Source organism: Brachycentrus maculatus, unplaced genomic scaffold, assembly GCF_059751285.1.
Source record: "Brachycentrus maculatus isolate JH-2025_06_01 unplaced genomic scaffold, ASM5975128v1 h1tg001561l, whole genome shotgun sequence".
Taxonomy (NCBI): Eukaryota; Metazoa; Arthropoda; class Insecta; order Trichoptera; family Brachycentridae; genus Brachycentrus; species Brachycentrus maculatus.
In genome coordinates, this window is record NW_028282189.1 from 35,998 (window position 1) to 51,131 (window position 15,134).

Here is a 15,134-nt window from a genome sequence, read left to right on the forward strand (position 1 = left end):
TGAAGTTGTTTGGCAAGTAGTAGGCGAAGTAGAACTGACGGATCAGTGAGGCTGCCGGGTCGAACCACTCCACAATGAGGGTGTATTTTTTCTACATTTATCTTATATAATTTGAAACTTATCCATTACTGCACAAATAATGCGATCATATATTAATCGATTATACAGAACATTCTCGCCATAGGCTCATTTAATTACTTCTGGCTTTTTTCCGAATATGCTCTTCGCTAGTTTCAGTTTCTTCGAGTCTACTTAATTCTTCTTCTTATTCTGGTGTGGGCCTCTCAATATCAGCTTCTTATCCGGATCCTCGCTCTCATTCGAAGCAAGTGACTGTTTTCTGGGCTATGCCTTTTCGGGCTGAGTGTTCGCTCCCCATCGTTGGCCCGTTTTAAACTAAAAGATATTGCTACATTAGGCCACTGTTACTTGTTCTTCGCCTATTTGCTCTGGTTTCCACTGTTTAAAAGATCAAGGTCGTCTGACTGCCCTCTCTTCAATGTATTCTTGGATATCAAATAGGATTTTGGAGGATCCTCATAATTTTATTCAACGTAGGCAGACAAAAACCTCATTTTGGAATCAAATTCAAGTTCGCCTGAATCGTACAGGGCTGTACTATATTTCGCTATCCTGATAAATTCTAAGTATATTTTCGATTACATTCGGCGATTTTATGGCTGGAATAATTTGGGAGAGCCTCGACCTTAAACAGGAATTACTTGATTTCCTCACTTTTCGATGTCATTTCAATCGGAGACAGTTTCATGAGGCTCACCACGATGTAAAAAAGTATGGATTCGTTGGTAAAGAACTATTCAGCGCATGCCAGGATGGTATCGACGGCCTTGTCGATGAATTCAGAGTTCTTATCGCGAAGGTCTAAGTAAGCTGCAAAGTACATATTTTGTGGCTCACCTCCCCAATTATCCACACTGAGACCTTGACGAGGGCTGGGTTTCGGAAGTTGTCGAGGATTTAGATGTAGGTGGCGACGAGGAAATCGGAGAACTCTGGGTTGAGCTCAATCATCTCGAGCAAGGCCTTTAGAAAGTTATTGATGCTGGCCTCGCTGACGAACTCTTCGAATTTGTAGAATATCTCGTTCATTCTACGCAGGAATATCTCCTTGTCGTTGGAAAATCTCTCGATCAAGTATATCCCGTTTTTAATCAGCTTCCGCTTTTCGACGGGGTCCGTGGATCTCTCGGTGAGCTGGATGATCTTATTTAGGATGATCTCGGTGTTCTCGGCGTTTGCGATTTCAATCAAGAGGCCGATTGTCCGTTCAGCCAGCGTGATGTCGTCGGACTCGAGGCACTCCACCAAGAAGTACTGCCATTTATCGAGGATTTACGGCCTAATTTTGGCCAAGTGGGTCATCGCTGCTAGCCCGAATGATTTCAGGTTGTTGTTGCCATCGCTAAAAAACGTCTCCAGCGAGTTCTCACTTTCCTTTAACAGGTACTCATGAGGGTAAATGGTGGCAATGGTTTTGATGCACTGCTGAAGGATGCCCTTATTGAATATCAGGTAGATGTTCTGAGATCGCTTAATGCACTTCTCAAGCACATCATACATGAGCTTGCTGGTGCTTGGATCGTTGCGCCCCAATCGCTCCAGCATCTTGAGAATGTCGATCTGCATCCAAGGAGCGGGCACTTTATGGTAGTCATACTCAGGTGGGTACCTGTGGTCTAATATCTTTTCGAGGATCTCAACTATCTTGGACGTTTCGCTTTTATAGCGAACAGAATCCTGGCTGATGAGCTCTTTGAGGACTGTGAGAGCAGCGAAGACCACAGGAACTTCATTATCGGAGAGCGCAAATAGCGTCACTTCCTGCAAGTCCTCAACGAAATGCGGATACTTCTGATAAATGTTGTGCATGACGAGTAGCGATTTCCTGCGCAATATGGCCAACTTATTCTTGAGCATATTCCTGATGCTTGCAATTGTGTTAGCAACCAAGTCCTAATTGAGAAAGTATCGCAGCATCGTGAGCACAATAAGATTGACATATACATTGTCTGAATCTAGATCTTTTTTGATGGTGTTCTGCATGAGTAAGACTATCTTCTCTCCGGGTTTGACCAGCATCGCGGCGAGGAGATAGGATATTTTTTTGATGTACAAGCTGTTCGATTGCGATAAGTTTATAGGCAGAATTTTGGCAAAGCTCGTATTGTACCCGAGTGTTTCGAAGTATATCAGCTTGACAAGGATGTCTGGATAGTCTTTCATATCCACTTCGGATTGTAATGCCACTTTTACACGCTCGATTTATGCTTTAATGATCTTCTCTTACTGCTACTTTGTTTTTGTCTCCCCGATGTTCTAAATCAGTTGGTGTAGCTCTCGCGATAAAATTACTGGGGCGTTTTTATCCCGGAAAAATAAGTCCATTGTCTATCACAATTTAATATTGCTTTCTTATTAATAATTGGATTTAAAAATGTTTGGCATTTAGCAAAATTGGAGAGGTTTGTTCGATAATCAGAATAGCAAAATATTTGTCTCTCTGTCCGAACTGCAAAATGTCGGATAGTTAGTGCAGAATAGAATTCTCATTTGCCCACTTTATGAGAGAATTATGCCATTTATTAAACTATTATGGCATTAAATTCAATTGAGTAAAGATACTCTTTCAGTTTTTAATGTTGTTAGGAAAAAGGTGCTTAGAAGTGACTGCTTTAATTATAATTGTTTAAATATAACTGTATTCAAAATGTCCACCGAGCCTAAATAAAAAAAACCATTCCTCAAACGAGGGACGAGGCAGTTCCTCTCCAACGCGCAAGTTCGTTCTCAGTCTGACAAGCCGAAAATTGTCGATTTTGGAGATGATGATTTTACTGAACAGACATTCAATCCCAAAAAGGCATAGCCTTACAGGGTACGAGAGTCAGACGATGTGGAAATAACTGTTAGCCACAGTAAATCTCAAAATAAATCTCAAAGTAAATCATTCTCCAAAATGTAAAACAAGAAACAGAAAATTCCTCCCCCTTAGAAAAAGTAGAAAGAAAGAGAGCCCCTTCTTTCAAAAAGAATAGAGAGAAAATCTCCCAACTCGAGAAAGAAATAAACCAACCTATCCGACTATTTAGATGGGGAGCAGTTCGTTAACGCTTCGGTCGAAAAGAAAACTCAGAAGGATCGGAATGCTGGCAATCCCAAACAAAACAATAATTTCACAGTTTAAAGTAAGCAGCCCATAGCTTCACACCCCAAAGGCGTGCTTGCAGGGTTCTTAAAACAGCAGTAGGAGGAGGATGAGTAATTTGGCAACTAAATTTATAACAACAGCAGCTTTCGACCTATTGCAAACCCTCTCAAAAACAAGTCGCCAATTCGATAGCCAGTGCCAACGAAGTCAAACTAAAAGGTTCGAAACGCAAGTCCCTTAGGAGCAACGAAATAAAAGATATTCTACAAGTCTTAAAAACCGAAAGCCGCACAGACAATAAGTACTGAAAAGCAAGAGCCTTAGTTTGAACAGGATCAATTTAATTTTGTGTCCGATGGTTCAGATAGTGAACCCGAAGCAAGCTACTCTCATAAGTAAAACAGGAACATGAACAAAAAATAGAGCAACGTTCTAAGCCAAGGCTCACAAATTAAGCAGAAATACTTTTCTAAAAATCAACCAAACCTCAGTACTAACAGAAAATAACAATCTGCACTTTAATCTGCCACAGTAACAAAGTTAGGCACTGCCGGAGTGGCAAAGCTCAGCATAAATGACATTCCCCAATAGCTCAAGGATTAGATAGTGAAATCACAGATTGCTGAGAAAGAGAAGGAACTTTTCTCAGAAATTATGAAAGTGAAGTAAAAATTCGAGTAAACTTTGAAATCGAAACAGAAGCTGGAGGAAGAACATAAAGCCCTAAACAAAGCAAAGGCATAATTTTAGAAAATAATGGAACAGAAATATTTAGAATTCGAGGAAAAAATGAAGAGTGAAAACTCGAAGCTAGCCAGAGAAAAGAAGTACATGAAAGATGCTCAGATGGGTGGAAAAGGGGATTGGAAGGCTAAGAATTAGTTGGGTTAGTTAAAAAAGGAATTAGATGAGACCAAAGAAGAGAAGAAGAAAATGTAAAAGAAGCTCAAAACAGAACTCGAACAAATTCGCAAAAAGTATGAGGAATAGGCCATAAAAAATAGAAGTTTATTGGAGCAGATCAAATTCTTGTAATATGGAAAGCTTGCTCAGAATTAGCAGATGGCCGAACTGGCAAAATAAAAAAAGATACTAAAAAAGGCTCAGTACTATAGTAATTCTCCCAAGGACAGCTACCTCGCCGAGTTTCTAAATTCTGACGATGGCTTCAGCCTAAAGAATTTCGAGCCCTCTTTCTATTTCTACCAAAGCAACGAGTTTTATAAGTACTATCTGTAGATCCGCGGGGAGCACTAAACTCTCGAGAAAGAGTAAGAAGACAACGAAAGAGTAAAGCGAGTTTATGCATCGGGGAAGATCGAGCATGAATACTATAACAAATTTCTGAAATAGCGATTCCCCTTCAACTACATCATCACCCACCACGTGAATGGGGATGTCAAACAAGAACTCTTCAATCGTCAGATCACAATATACTTCTCGCAGAACACAAACGCGACTGAAATAAAATGCAGGAATAAGGTGATAACCTACTTTCATAACAATGAGTCGATCCAAATGGAAATAGAGCTCCCGAACCAAACCAAAATCGAAGAGGTATATGATGGCAAAAGATGCAGGCGAGTCATGCCAAATGGCAGGATTATCGAAGAAAAGATCATTTGATACGTATATTCAGCTTATAATACATTGCTCATTTAAGTTAATTCGGTCTCCATTGTTTGATCTATATAATAATACTGATGGGGTTGATGATGGGGAATTACAAGGATCTGTTGGAGTATTTAGGAGTATCCAATGCCGCATTCATTCTTATTCTCGTAGTTTTATTTTTGATCCTGTCCTTTGTCATGTTGCTGAAGAAGCTTGGACTCCTCACCAGAATTACTTTCAAGCATGTTTCATTGCCGAAGTGCAAATTCGTCTACAAGAAATACACTGGCAGTTATGAGAATCTTAATGCCGCTTTCCAGTAGGTCCTCAACGAGGGCAATAGTGTTTTCAAGTTCTCAGATTTATTTGGAATCTACTACTACACAGCCTCCAAGAAATAATCGGAAAAGTAGGAGGAATATCTTAATCGGTCAGATGCAATCATTGGCATACTCGTGAAATAAATAGAGGAGTAAAAAATTAAATTAATGATGGAAAAGTATGGAAACAAGTATAAGGTGGCATAAACACCAGCGACTCTCTGCATAGGGACAAAATACCCGTACTTCAATGCAGCATCATTAGTGATGATTGTTAACCGTGTTTATCCGCGTCTGGGCGAGTATATGGCTTCGAAGAAGTTAGAAGGAGGTCCCAACCCCAACCCCAACCCCAACCCCAACCCCAACCCCAACCCCAACCCCAACCCCAACCCCAACCCCAACCCCGACCGGTTTTTGTTCAAATGATGTGCAATTGATTTATTAATGACCCATTTGTTATTATGTATGTATGTATGAATGGAATATAAAGTGATAGAATATAAAGAGATCAATAAATGGAATATAAATATTCAAAGTCTTAAACTGTTGCAATGCATATAGTAACCGCATAAACTAATTCAAACACGAAGATACTCTCAGATCCAGCTTAAAACTGACTATTTGTCTTGGTAATCACTTTCTGCATCGAATTTATAACTGGAGTGTATCTGCATTCTTGCAATCGACTCTTATGGCCACTGTAATGTGTTATGCTATATTGCGTCTATTAATTGGAATCCAAATAGGATATAAAATAAATTAGATTAAAGTAATCATTGAGCCCGAACATTTCCGCAAGCATTAAGGAAATTCATGACCATAGAAGTTGTAGACTGTTGACATCAAGGATAAGTGAGCTTTAACTCTTTCTAATATATTGCAGCGGGACGCTTGAAAATGTCAAAGGCCATTGTTTTTCTGATTCACAAGAGCTTCCAACGCAAAAGAAGTGTACTCTAATACAGAGACAATATCAAACCAATTTGCAAAGTTTAAAGCCTTACGATGAACAAGAGAAAGTTACATAAAATCCAAAGCCTTAGGACAAAGAAGAGAAAGTTCCCAATATGCTACTTTCAAAAATCTGATCATAGGGCCAATAGAGCCAAACTGCGGAGACAGTATAAAAATTAAAGTCAATATGATAGAGCTATTTCGTTTAAAGCTGTGACTTGCCATTCGCTCTAAACTAAAGTCTCCAGAATGCAGAGCCCCATTAAAAATAATCGGTCCCTATCATCGACTATCGATGCACAAACCATATGAAGAATCTGCCCACAAAGAATGAAGGCAGCGTAATATCCCTCAAACTGGCCACAAATATAATATTAATCAGAAATTAAAAGGGTCAGCGTCACCGAGTGCAAATATAGCAAAGAATTGAGAGCAGCTTACCAATCCGCAAAGTGATTTTACAGATTATATAATAATATAATAAAGCTGCATATAATGAATATTTTAGCAATGAGATTTAAACAATAAGTTCTTCCTGGACGCGGCAGGATCTCTCCAAATAAACGCTAATTAAAGTAGCCTACAAATATCTGAATTATATGCTTAATATTGAAAAGTAGGCTCACATGGATTCTCATAACTAAAGTCTGATTCAGATCGGAAAATAGTACTAGCGAATATCAGTCGGTTTTGATCGGGCCTTCATCTGTTTATTTTCAATGTCAAATGCTACAGTCTATGTTTTGCTTTTCTAGCCCCAGTTTATAATGAATATAGTAATTAGTAAGATGAATACGCACTCTGAAATCGATTGCCTTTCGGATTTGCAATTTACTGTCGGCTCCTCGTACCAGAGTGAGTAGAATGCCAGTAAGTTGTCTAGCCTTAAAGATTTCATAAACAAGCTTTGCTTCAATTCGCTCTATTTTGTCATAATGAACAAAGAGACATCCTTTTCAGGAAGTCGCATGCTAACAAAATCAGTCTGCATGCGTGCAAATGGCAGACCTTTCACTATCGCTAAACCCTACCATTCTAATTTTTTGGAGCTGATGAACAACAATTCTCGCAGCATCAAATTTCAGTTTTCATAGGAAACTTAATCGATAGAAATGTATTCTATGTTTGAGAGACAGTTTCTCGGCTCAGAGTTAGAATGCGAGCGATTGTATATAAAGAACATGGAAGATATTGCCTAAAGATTATAGCAAACTCTCCAGATTATTGGCTATTCTTTTAAACTGAATAGCCTACAAAGAAGACTCAAAGCCAAAGAGCTTAACATGCGCAAGAATGTAATGCAGGCCTTACAGGATTCGCAAACATCGAAGCTATCCAGCAAGGATTATCGCCAAATCTTTAAAGATTCTGATATTTCACAGATAGACGACCAGTACTCGCCCATCTAGAGTGCAATCAAGTCGGTGTACCGAATTCAAGAAGCGTCAGAGTCAAACAGCCAAGAATTTCAGAAATTCGGAGGGTTCTTCCATGTCTCCAGGCAGGAATGCTTAGTAACGGAAACCGAAATGGGTTCTAGCACAGTACATTATCTAGCCGCAAAGTAGCCCAGGAGTACGAGCAAGCTATCGAAGCAGCAGCTCGAATAAAAAATGCTCAAGGAAATCGAATTCGTCAAAAAGGTCAAAGCCCAACAGTATCTTGGCAAGTACTACGAGTGCCAAGTCAAATCGGAAAAACTCTATATGGAGTACATCTCCTATTCTCTCAAGGACTTGATAAGCCAGCAGCGCTTGAATTTTAGCGAGCTAATCAGCATGGGGTTGCAGCTAACCCAAGGAGTCCACAACCTGCATTAATCCAAAGTTGTCCATCGAGATTTAAAGCCTGAAAACATTCTCATCGATATTAGGGACGGCCAAAAACATTTGAAGATTATTGACTTCGGGGAGTCTACGATAGTTGGGGAAGAGGCTAAGAAAAACGAGCGCCTGGGGTGCACAATGCCCTACTCTCCACCCGAATGTCTGCTGCGAGCCTCAGAAGGATGGAGCAACGCGGAGATAGATTTCTGGTCCGTCGCAATAATCCTCTATGAAATGACCTTCAACTGCCTTCCTCTCTCGTTCAGTCGTATTCTAGGAGGCGATATCATATAGAGTTGGAAGGACCCATAAAAATTTTCCATTTTCCCTTTGTACCGCAAAAGAAAGGGCCTGCAAGCAGCTCACAACATTATATCGCAATTGACTGTAATGGGGCTAAAGATTCGGCAGTCGGAGAGATTAAACTTATCCACGATAACTTCGATTCTCCGCTAGATTCAAAATTTTGATACTAATAACAGTCAGTTACTACAATGAGTGGGCTACTAATATTTATATTCTCTACTATCGATCTACTTTCTCTATCATCAGCCATATTGTCCATATTTATATCCATATTCGTATCCATATTCGTATCCATATTCGTATTCATATTTATATTTATTGATATTGTAAGATGGGTTTTCTGCGCCACTTCTGACTGCATCTCTACTTGAGCCTGCATCATCACTTTAAACTGCTATGGTACTTCAGACTGCAGTATTACCTTGCATTATAGTTAAATAAATGGGAATTGAGTAACTATTTTTAGTTTCCTCGTTTATTGTTGATATTGCAATTTAAAGTTAAAGGCTAAGACTGTGTTATCTATAGCCAGGAATATGCCATAAATCGGACATTTATAGCAGAAAAGTGAGATAATAGACATATAAATTATTTGGCCAAGAGAGAGTTCGCCAATACTTCAATACATACGATCGAATAAGATGTTAATGATCGTGCTTATATATTTTATTCGAAATAACATACAAATGAATTGCTGCTCCCCAAAATCCACCATTGATGACCACAGCACTCATGCAACAACCCCTAAAATGAAATATTCCTTGAGGAATAACTCTAGTGTCATGTTCTACCCCAGTGGATCCCATGCAAGCCACCAAGGATACTTCCCATCTCTTTCCAATCATGAAGTTGAAGATCGAATTTATCAACTTTAGCAGTAGTATGTAAAGCTTCTTGACTGTGAACGCTTAATGAATGATTTCGTGGAGTGTAAAGTAAAGCCTTTAGAAAGATAAATTATATTCTATGAAGACAAAGTCAAAATGAGTGAACAGTAAATCAAGCAGCTTCACTGGCTGCTTCAGATAGTCGAAAACCAGAAGCATAGGAATGTCCGCAAAGCTACCTCTGAAAGACATTTGCCATTTGTGCACAATAATTTTAGAAGGCCCATATGATTTAACTGATATCTTTCGATATCTCTTTGATATTTATGTCTACAACTACAATAGTGAATCAGCTTATTCAACAAAAATCTCTATTCATACAGACTTACTTAGTTGAAGTTGCATATAAATAATGTGTATCATAGGAATTCATATCCTTTCATGATTTACTTCTTTATCCGGCGGCTTAGATAGTTTTTCTATTACTTTAGGCGTGGGGCAGTGTTGGTTTGGCTCGATAATTCGCAATGCACTGTGGTAATTTCATTGAGGATTGGCCGAAATTCACTAATTTAGTATTATGCAATGGCTATCAGGCTGCCTTGTAAATGGGGCTATGTCGTTTCTTCAACATTTTTGTTATTGTTCTTATTATCGAAACCTGGGGTTTGTGGCTCAGTCATATTTAAGTCGCTTATCTTTGAAATTTATAGGCTGCTATCTATCGGTTTGGCGTGAGTCTCGAACTGTTTTTATTAGCAGTTCTCAAAGGCTTATTTCTTGTCCTATTTTATGATTAAAAAGCCTCTTCGATACCTCTCCAAAATTTAAGATATAAACGAGTCAATTTCGGGCATCATTTCTCGAATTAGCTGAGGAACACTCTTGCCAGTTTTCAGAGCTTAGCCTGCCAATAGGAGAGACTGCCTTTTTTTGTATAGATTTAGACATATTTCGATGTCATTCAGGGCTTAGGCATCGAACTGATGGTCATTTACCAAAGAAGTTCGTTATTTTTGACTAAGCGAATTCATATTATACTATAATTATACGCATTATCTCAATAAAATGATCATTCGCTCATCCACTCATTCCACCGAGTCGGAAATCTCAATATGCTCAGGAGACTCGACCTTTTTATTGTGATTGGCCTTGTTAGTCGCCATTTAGTTTTGATGTCCAAACTTCGGTTCGGAGTCGTGTGCTTTCTTTTTATTTTTGATTTACCTACTGGCTTCTTCAGCATTCGATTCATCGTTTTTAGATGGATGGTTTTCGTGCATTTCGCCTTTTTTCTCTTATTGTCTCATTTTCTTGGACTTCTTCTTATTTTACTTAAGGATTTCGTTATCAAAGCCAAGTTCGATGTGATCCTTCTACTTTTCGAGCAGTTTGTAGAGACTCGTGAGTCTTTTACTCAACTAGCTCTCTGTCCTCGAGCGGAAGTGATGGTCGAACCTGAACATCGGCTCGGTCCGTATCTTCTCCTTGATGAGAGTCATGCTCTTCGCCCCGTACTTGTTGGCGCATTGAGCCAGAAATCGATCTGCGTCGATGGAAAATAGTTTCGATTTAAATTTCGTGTATATCTGGGGGTTGAAATCAATTTCATAGCAATTGCTCGCTTTCCAAGCCAGTAGCAGCATATTATACTTTTTCATTTCCAGCTTTTCTTCTCCGGCTTTGATTTGTTTGATGATGCGGTCTTTATCGGCAAGCTCATCGATTCTCGACCAGAAAGCCTTATGATACTATTTAATTTCACTTAGGTCTTTCCCAACTTGTTTAGCAATTTCATTGAAATTGTCTTTTCCGTACTTCTATGAGGTCGAAATGAAGGTTTGAAAGTCCCCTTTTGTCCATGTTTTGAACCCACTTTCTAAGAGCTCATTCTTCAGCAGGGCCTCAGCAGCACTTAAAGGTATTTTACTGCCCTCGGAATTCGGAGCCAATGCAAATTCTTCTTATTTTTCGAGTAGAGAGAGCAAGATCTATTTGTCCTGATAGAAATGGTAGTCGGGTAGGACAATTTTTCTTTCGGATCGGATGATTTCCTTTTTGGTCGAAACATCGACTAAGTAGTTCACATTCTTTAGCTTTTCTCTCCTGGTCCTCATTTCGTTATCATTTTAAGTTAGATTGCGAGCAATAATCTAATCCAAAGCCTGCTGATCTTCTCGCTTTTGTTTTTCGTCAGTCATCATGAAATCGAAGATGTTGATCGAGTTCATTGAGAAGTCCGTTAGGCTTTTCTCCTGTTACTTGATCTTCAAGTCTAGCGCCTTATTCATTTAGTTGGTTTTTATTTCCCCACGCGCTAAGATCTAATCGATATCTTCATCCTTGATTGTGCCCTTTTCGGATTTCAGCGTGATGTTGGCCCCGAATTGCAGCATATCCTTGATTTATTACTTGGTGAGGGCTTTATTCTTTTGGGTTGAGGATTTAGCCTGCTGGATAATCAGGTTATCCCACTTGAGCTTGACCTGCTGCCTCTCTATTATTTTTTATTCGATTGTGTCTTGGGTGATCAATCGGTACACATTTACTCTCTTCTTTTGTCCAATGCGGTGGGCTCGATCCATGGCTTGCAAGTCCATTTGAGGATTCCAATCTGAATCGTAAATGATGACGGTATCAGCTGAGGTGAGGTTGATGCCAAGTCCGCCTGCTCTTGTGCTGAGCAGGAACACAAACTTGTCGGATTAGGGCCTCATAAACTATTAAATTTGCTCATCTCTGGATGTGATGTCCGTCGATCCATCAATCCTGCAGTACTTGAACCCCCTGAAATTGCAGTAATCCTCCAAAATGTCCATCACCATGGTCATCTGAGAAAATATCAGGACTCGATGATCGCCCTCAATCGCCAGTTTTTTCAGAAGTTTATCCAGAATAATCATCTTGCCGGAGGATTCGATAATGTGCTCTCCCTGCTCCGGTGCATCTTTGTCTTCCACTCCTTCGAACAGGTAAGGGTGATTGCAGACTTTTCTCAACTGCATCAACAAATTCAAGTAGATCTTCTTCTCATCTTCGGTCGTCTTGCGAGTCTGCAGTATGTTTTTATATACAGTCAGCTGCAGAGTTGTCAGTCCGACAAAGATATGGATTTATTTTTTTGGGGGCAATGTCTTCTCAACCTCTGCCTTCGTCCTTCGAAGCATAAAAGGCTTTAGAATTTTATGCAGCTGTAGAATCATATGCACATTCTTTTTTTATATTTCTTCTTCGGTCTTCTCCTCTGCTGGGTTGTCATCCTCGAGTAATCGATCGAACATTTCGGAGTTGCTGAAAATTTCTGGCAGCAAAAAATTCAATAGACTCCATAATTAATGTAGCTTGTTTTGTAAGGGAGTACCTGTGAGCAAGAGCTTGCTTTCATTTTTTAGTGTGCGGACTTTGATGGAGAGCTGGCTTTCTTCATTCTTAATTTTGTGGGCCTCGTCAATAACCACGTAACACCATTTGATTTTCTGGAGATTACTAAGGCAGATTCGCACCCCTTCATAGCTCGTGATAATGACATCAAACTTTCCATTTGTGACATACTTGCTCAATGTCTCCTACCTTTCTTCTTTAGTTGCGATAAGCTTGATGACTTTGAGCTCGGGAAGCCATTTCGCGAATTAGTTGGCCCAGTTTCCAATTGTGATCTTCGGCACGATTATTAAATGGGGGCCTCTGACATTTTTGAATTATTTGAGAAAGCCAAGCATAGAAATGGTCTGAATAGTCTTTCCTAACCCCATGTCGTCAGCTAAAATTCCACTTAATCCACTTTCGTACAGGCTGATCATCCAATTCAGCCCGACCAACTGATAGTGTTTGAGCTTTCCTCCTTTGAGCACCGATGGTTGCTCGGAAAGTATTGTGAATACTTCTTCAGATTCTGCCTCTTCTTCCTCTAACAGATGCTTTTCTTCGATTAACTACTACTAGAAGTGCCCTCTCTTTTTCTCTGAGTTCGGGCCTGAAGCCTTTGCACCTTGGTACCGAGATACCAAAGTCTGCGTGTAATTCTATGCTAAATTGACGAGGCATTGGATTGTTTACTATCGGCTGGCGTTGGGAGGAGGTTTGAATCGATGAAACTGCTTCATTAAAGCTTTTTTCAATTCGCTGTTTTTTTGTTTCCTACGCTCGCTGTCCATAACTTTGGAGGGGAATCTAAATTAAATCAATAATATATAAACTTCGAATTTACACTATACAATACTAATATACTATACTATCCAATACAATACTATACTATGAATCGTTTTGATCTCATATCGAGCCTTATAAACAGATAAAAAAAGTAAAATGGATACTCTGCTTGAATCAACCCTCCTGATTTATGTCATCGATCACACTGCTTTCGATGTCCTGAAACAGTTAATGTAGCTGCTGTTTATTAAGCGAGTCCTATTGGTTGACAGAAGCTAGAATCTGGTTGGTTGATCTCTTTATTTTTCTCTATGTTTACCAACGGCTATTTAGCAACTACTGGCGCAGCTTATAGTTTTACGACTATATTGATAGTATTTTATTATGTAATTGCTCTTATTTATGCTTATACGATTGGAGTTTGTAATCGGCATTGCTCGCATTTTGGATGTATTCCTACTGTTTGCCAGAGATCACTCTATTCTGTATGAGCAGCTTTTCGTACATGGTCTTTATCCTTTCCTGCTCCTCTTTTTGAGTGAACATTTTTTACTGATTTTGCAAGAGTTATTGCTCGATTGATTTCATCTTCCTTTCTATTTATCTTGAGTGAAGCTCGCTCGTGAGCTTGCTTTGTTCTATAGAATTGGAGAATTCTACAGTATTCCTCTATATTTCGATATTCTTTTGATGCAATTGCTCTGTTCTCTCCAACAGCTGTGACTCTAACAAGTAGATCTTAATCCTTTCATTCTCCAGCTCCCTTTAATGTTCTCTTATTGCCGCATGTTACTTTTCGAGTAATTGCTGGTTCTTCATAGAATTCTCAATTTCGAATTTATGTGCAAGATCGCGATATGCTTATTACCATTCGCTGGCCCTTCCCGAAAACTGATACAGTTTCTCCTCGATATTTTAAGCTTCTAATTGCAGTTAAAGGTATTTGCTTTGTTACTATTAATAAAGCACGAGGATATCGGCTTTGGCTTTGTTGCTTTCCTGGAGTTATTTGTTCAACCTGCTGATTTCAACATTCAGCATTTTGATTTCATTGTAGTTTTATTATTTCTCTTGGGTCAGCTCGAGGCTCTTGTCTTAGTAATTTTTCGCTAACTAAGTCAGACTGTCATTGAGAGCCTAATTTTGTTTATGGAGTGTAGCGACCTTCGTCGTCAGCTCATTGATCTGCGTTTCGCTGCTATTGGATTACTTTTATTTCAGCATGAGGTGCTACTGCACTTCACGCTTGGCTTCCATAACTTTGCTTTCGTATTCCTCGAGTTTGCGGGTCTTTTATTGTATTTTCTTAGTTAGTTTTTCATTGGCTTCTTCAGTGAGGGTGAGAGCTTGTTGTAAATTTTTGTATTATTTCTCCTTATCTTTGAGCTTGTTCTTGAGAGCCTTGAAGTCTGTGTGGAAACTGTTCTTTTCTTCGGTCATGTTCTATAGTTCGATCGAAGCAGCCTGCCAATTTCTCTCCAATTCGCTCAGCTTATCCTACTTCTCTTGCATTTCCCGACTGCATTTCTCCTGACTCTTCACCATACTTGCAATCAGCTATCGATCATGCATGGTTTCCCTGGATTGCTCTAACACGCGATCATTTAAAGAGTTGTTTCTATGTTCGAGCTCTTCTGATTTAATTTTTAGTTCATACTGACTGCTCAAGAGCTTGGCCGTTTGTTACTTTTATTTATTAAGCAACTTACTGACATGCTCTAATTATTGTGTGATATTCTATATTCTCCTCTGTCCTGCTTTCTCTTTCTCCAGGACGACATCATACTCTTTGGTCAGTTTGTCAAGCTCAGACCTTTGGTTCAAGACTGATTGAACAATTCTATTGCTTTCTTCTTTCAGATGCTCGTTGGCTGCATAAAGCTGATTCATCTGCTAATTGCACTGAAGCAGTTACTTCTCTTTGTCGATTTTGTATCGGTTAAATTCAAAGATATACTACTAATGA

At 39.3% G+C, this 15,134-nt stretch overlaps 1 protein-coding gene and 1 pseudogene across 1 annotated transcript; both read right to left on the bottom strand.

Moving 5' to 3' along the window:
- Positions 1 to 978: 978 nt before the first annotated feature.
- Positions 979 to 4,982, bottom strand: LOC148298822 (AP-4 complex subunit epsilon-1-like). The gene is made up of 3 exons (XM_088276623.1): positions 4,897 to 4,982; positions 1,573 to 1,906; positions 979 to 1,335 (listed from the first exon to the last, which is right to left on the bottom strand). The coding sequence occupies exons 1-3, from the start codon at positions 4,980 to 4,982 to the stop codon at positions 979 to 981; spliced, it is 777 nt and encodes a 258-aa protein (XP_088132749.1).
- Positions 4,983 to 11,010: 6,028 nt separating this feature from the next.
- Positions 11,011 to 13,714, bottom strand: LOC148298823 (SWI/SNF-related matrix-associated actin-dependent regulator of chromatin subfamily A member 1 pseudogene; annotated as a pseudogene).
- Positions 13,715 to 15,134: the final 1,420 nt, after the last annotated feature.

What these genes read in the sequence shown, in the direction of transcription:
- LOC148298822 (XM_088276623.1), bottom strand. Translation starts at nt 4,982, where the DNA reads ATGACAAAGGACAGGATCAAAAATAAAACTACGAGAATAAGAATGAAT. An exon ending in AAATACTCCAACAGATCCTT is followed by an intron (nt 1,907 to 4,896) that starts GTAATTCCCCAT and finishes CATATTGCGCAG; the next exon opens with GAAATCGCTACTCGTCATGC. An exon ending in CCAGCAAGCTCATGTATGAT is followed by an intron (nt 1,336 to 1,572) that starts GTGCTTGAGAAG and finishes GATAAATGGCAG; the next exon opens with TACTTCTTGGTGGAGTGCCT.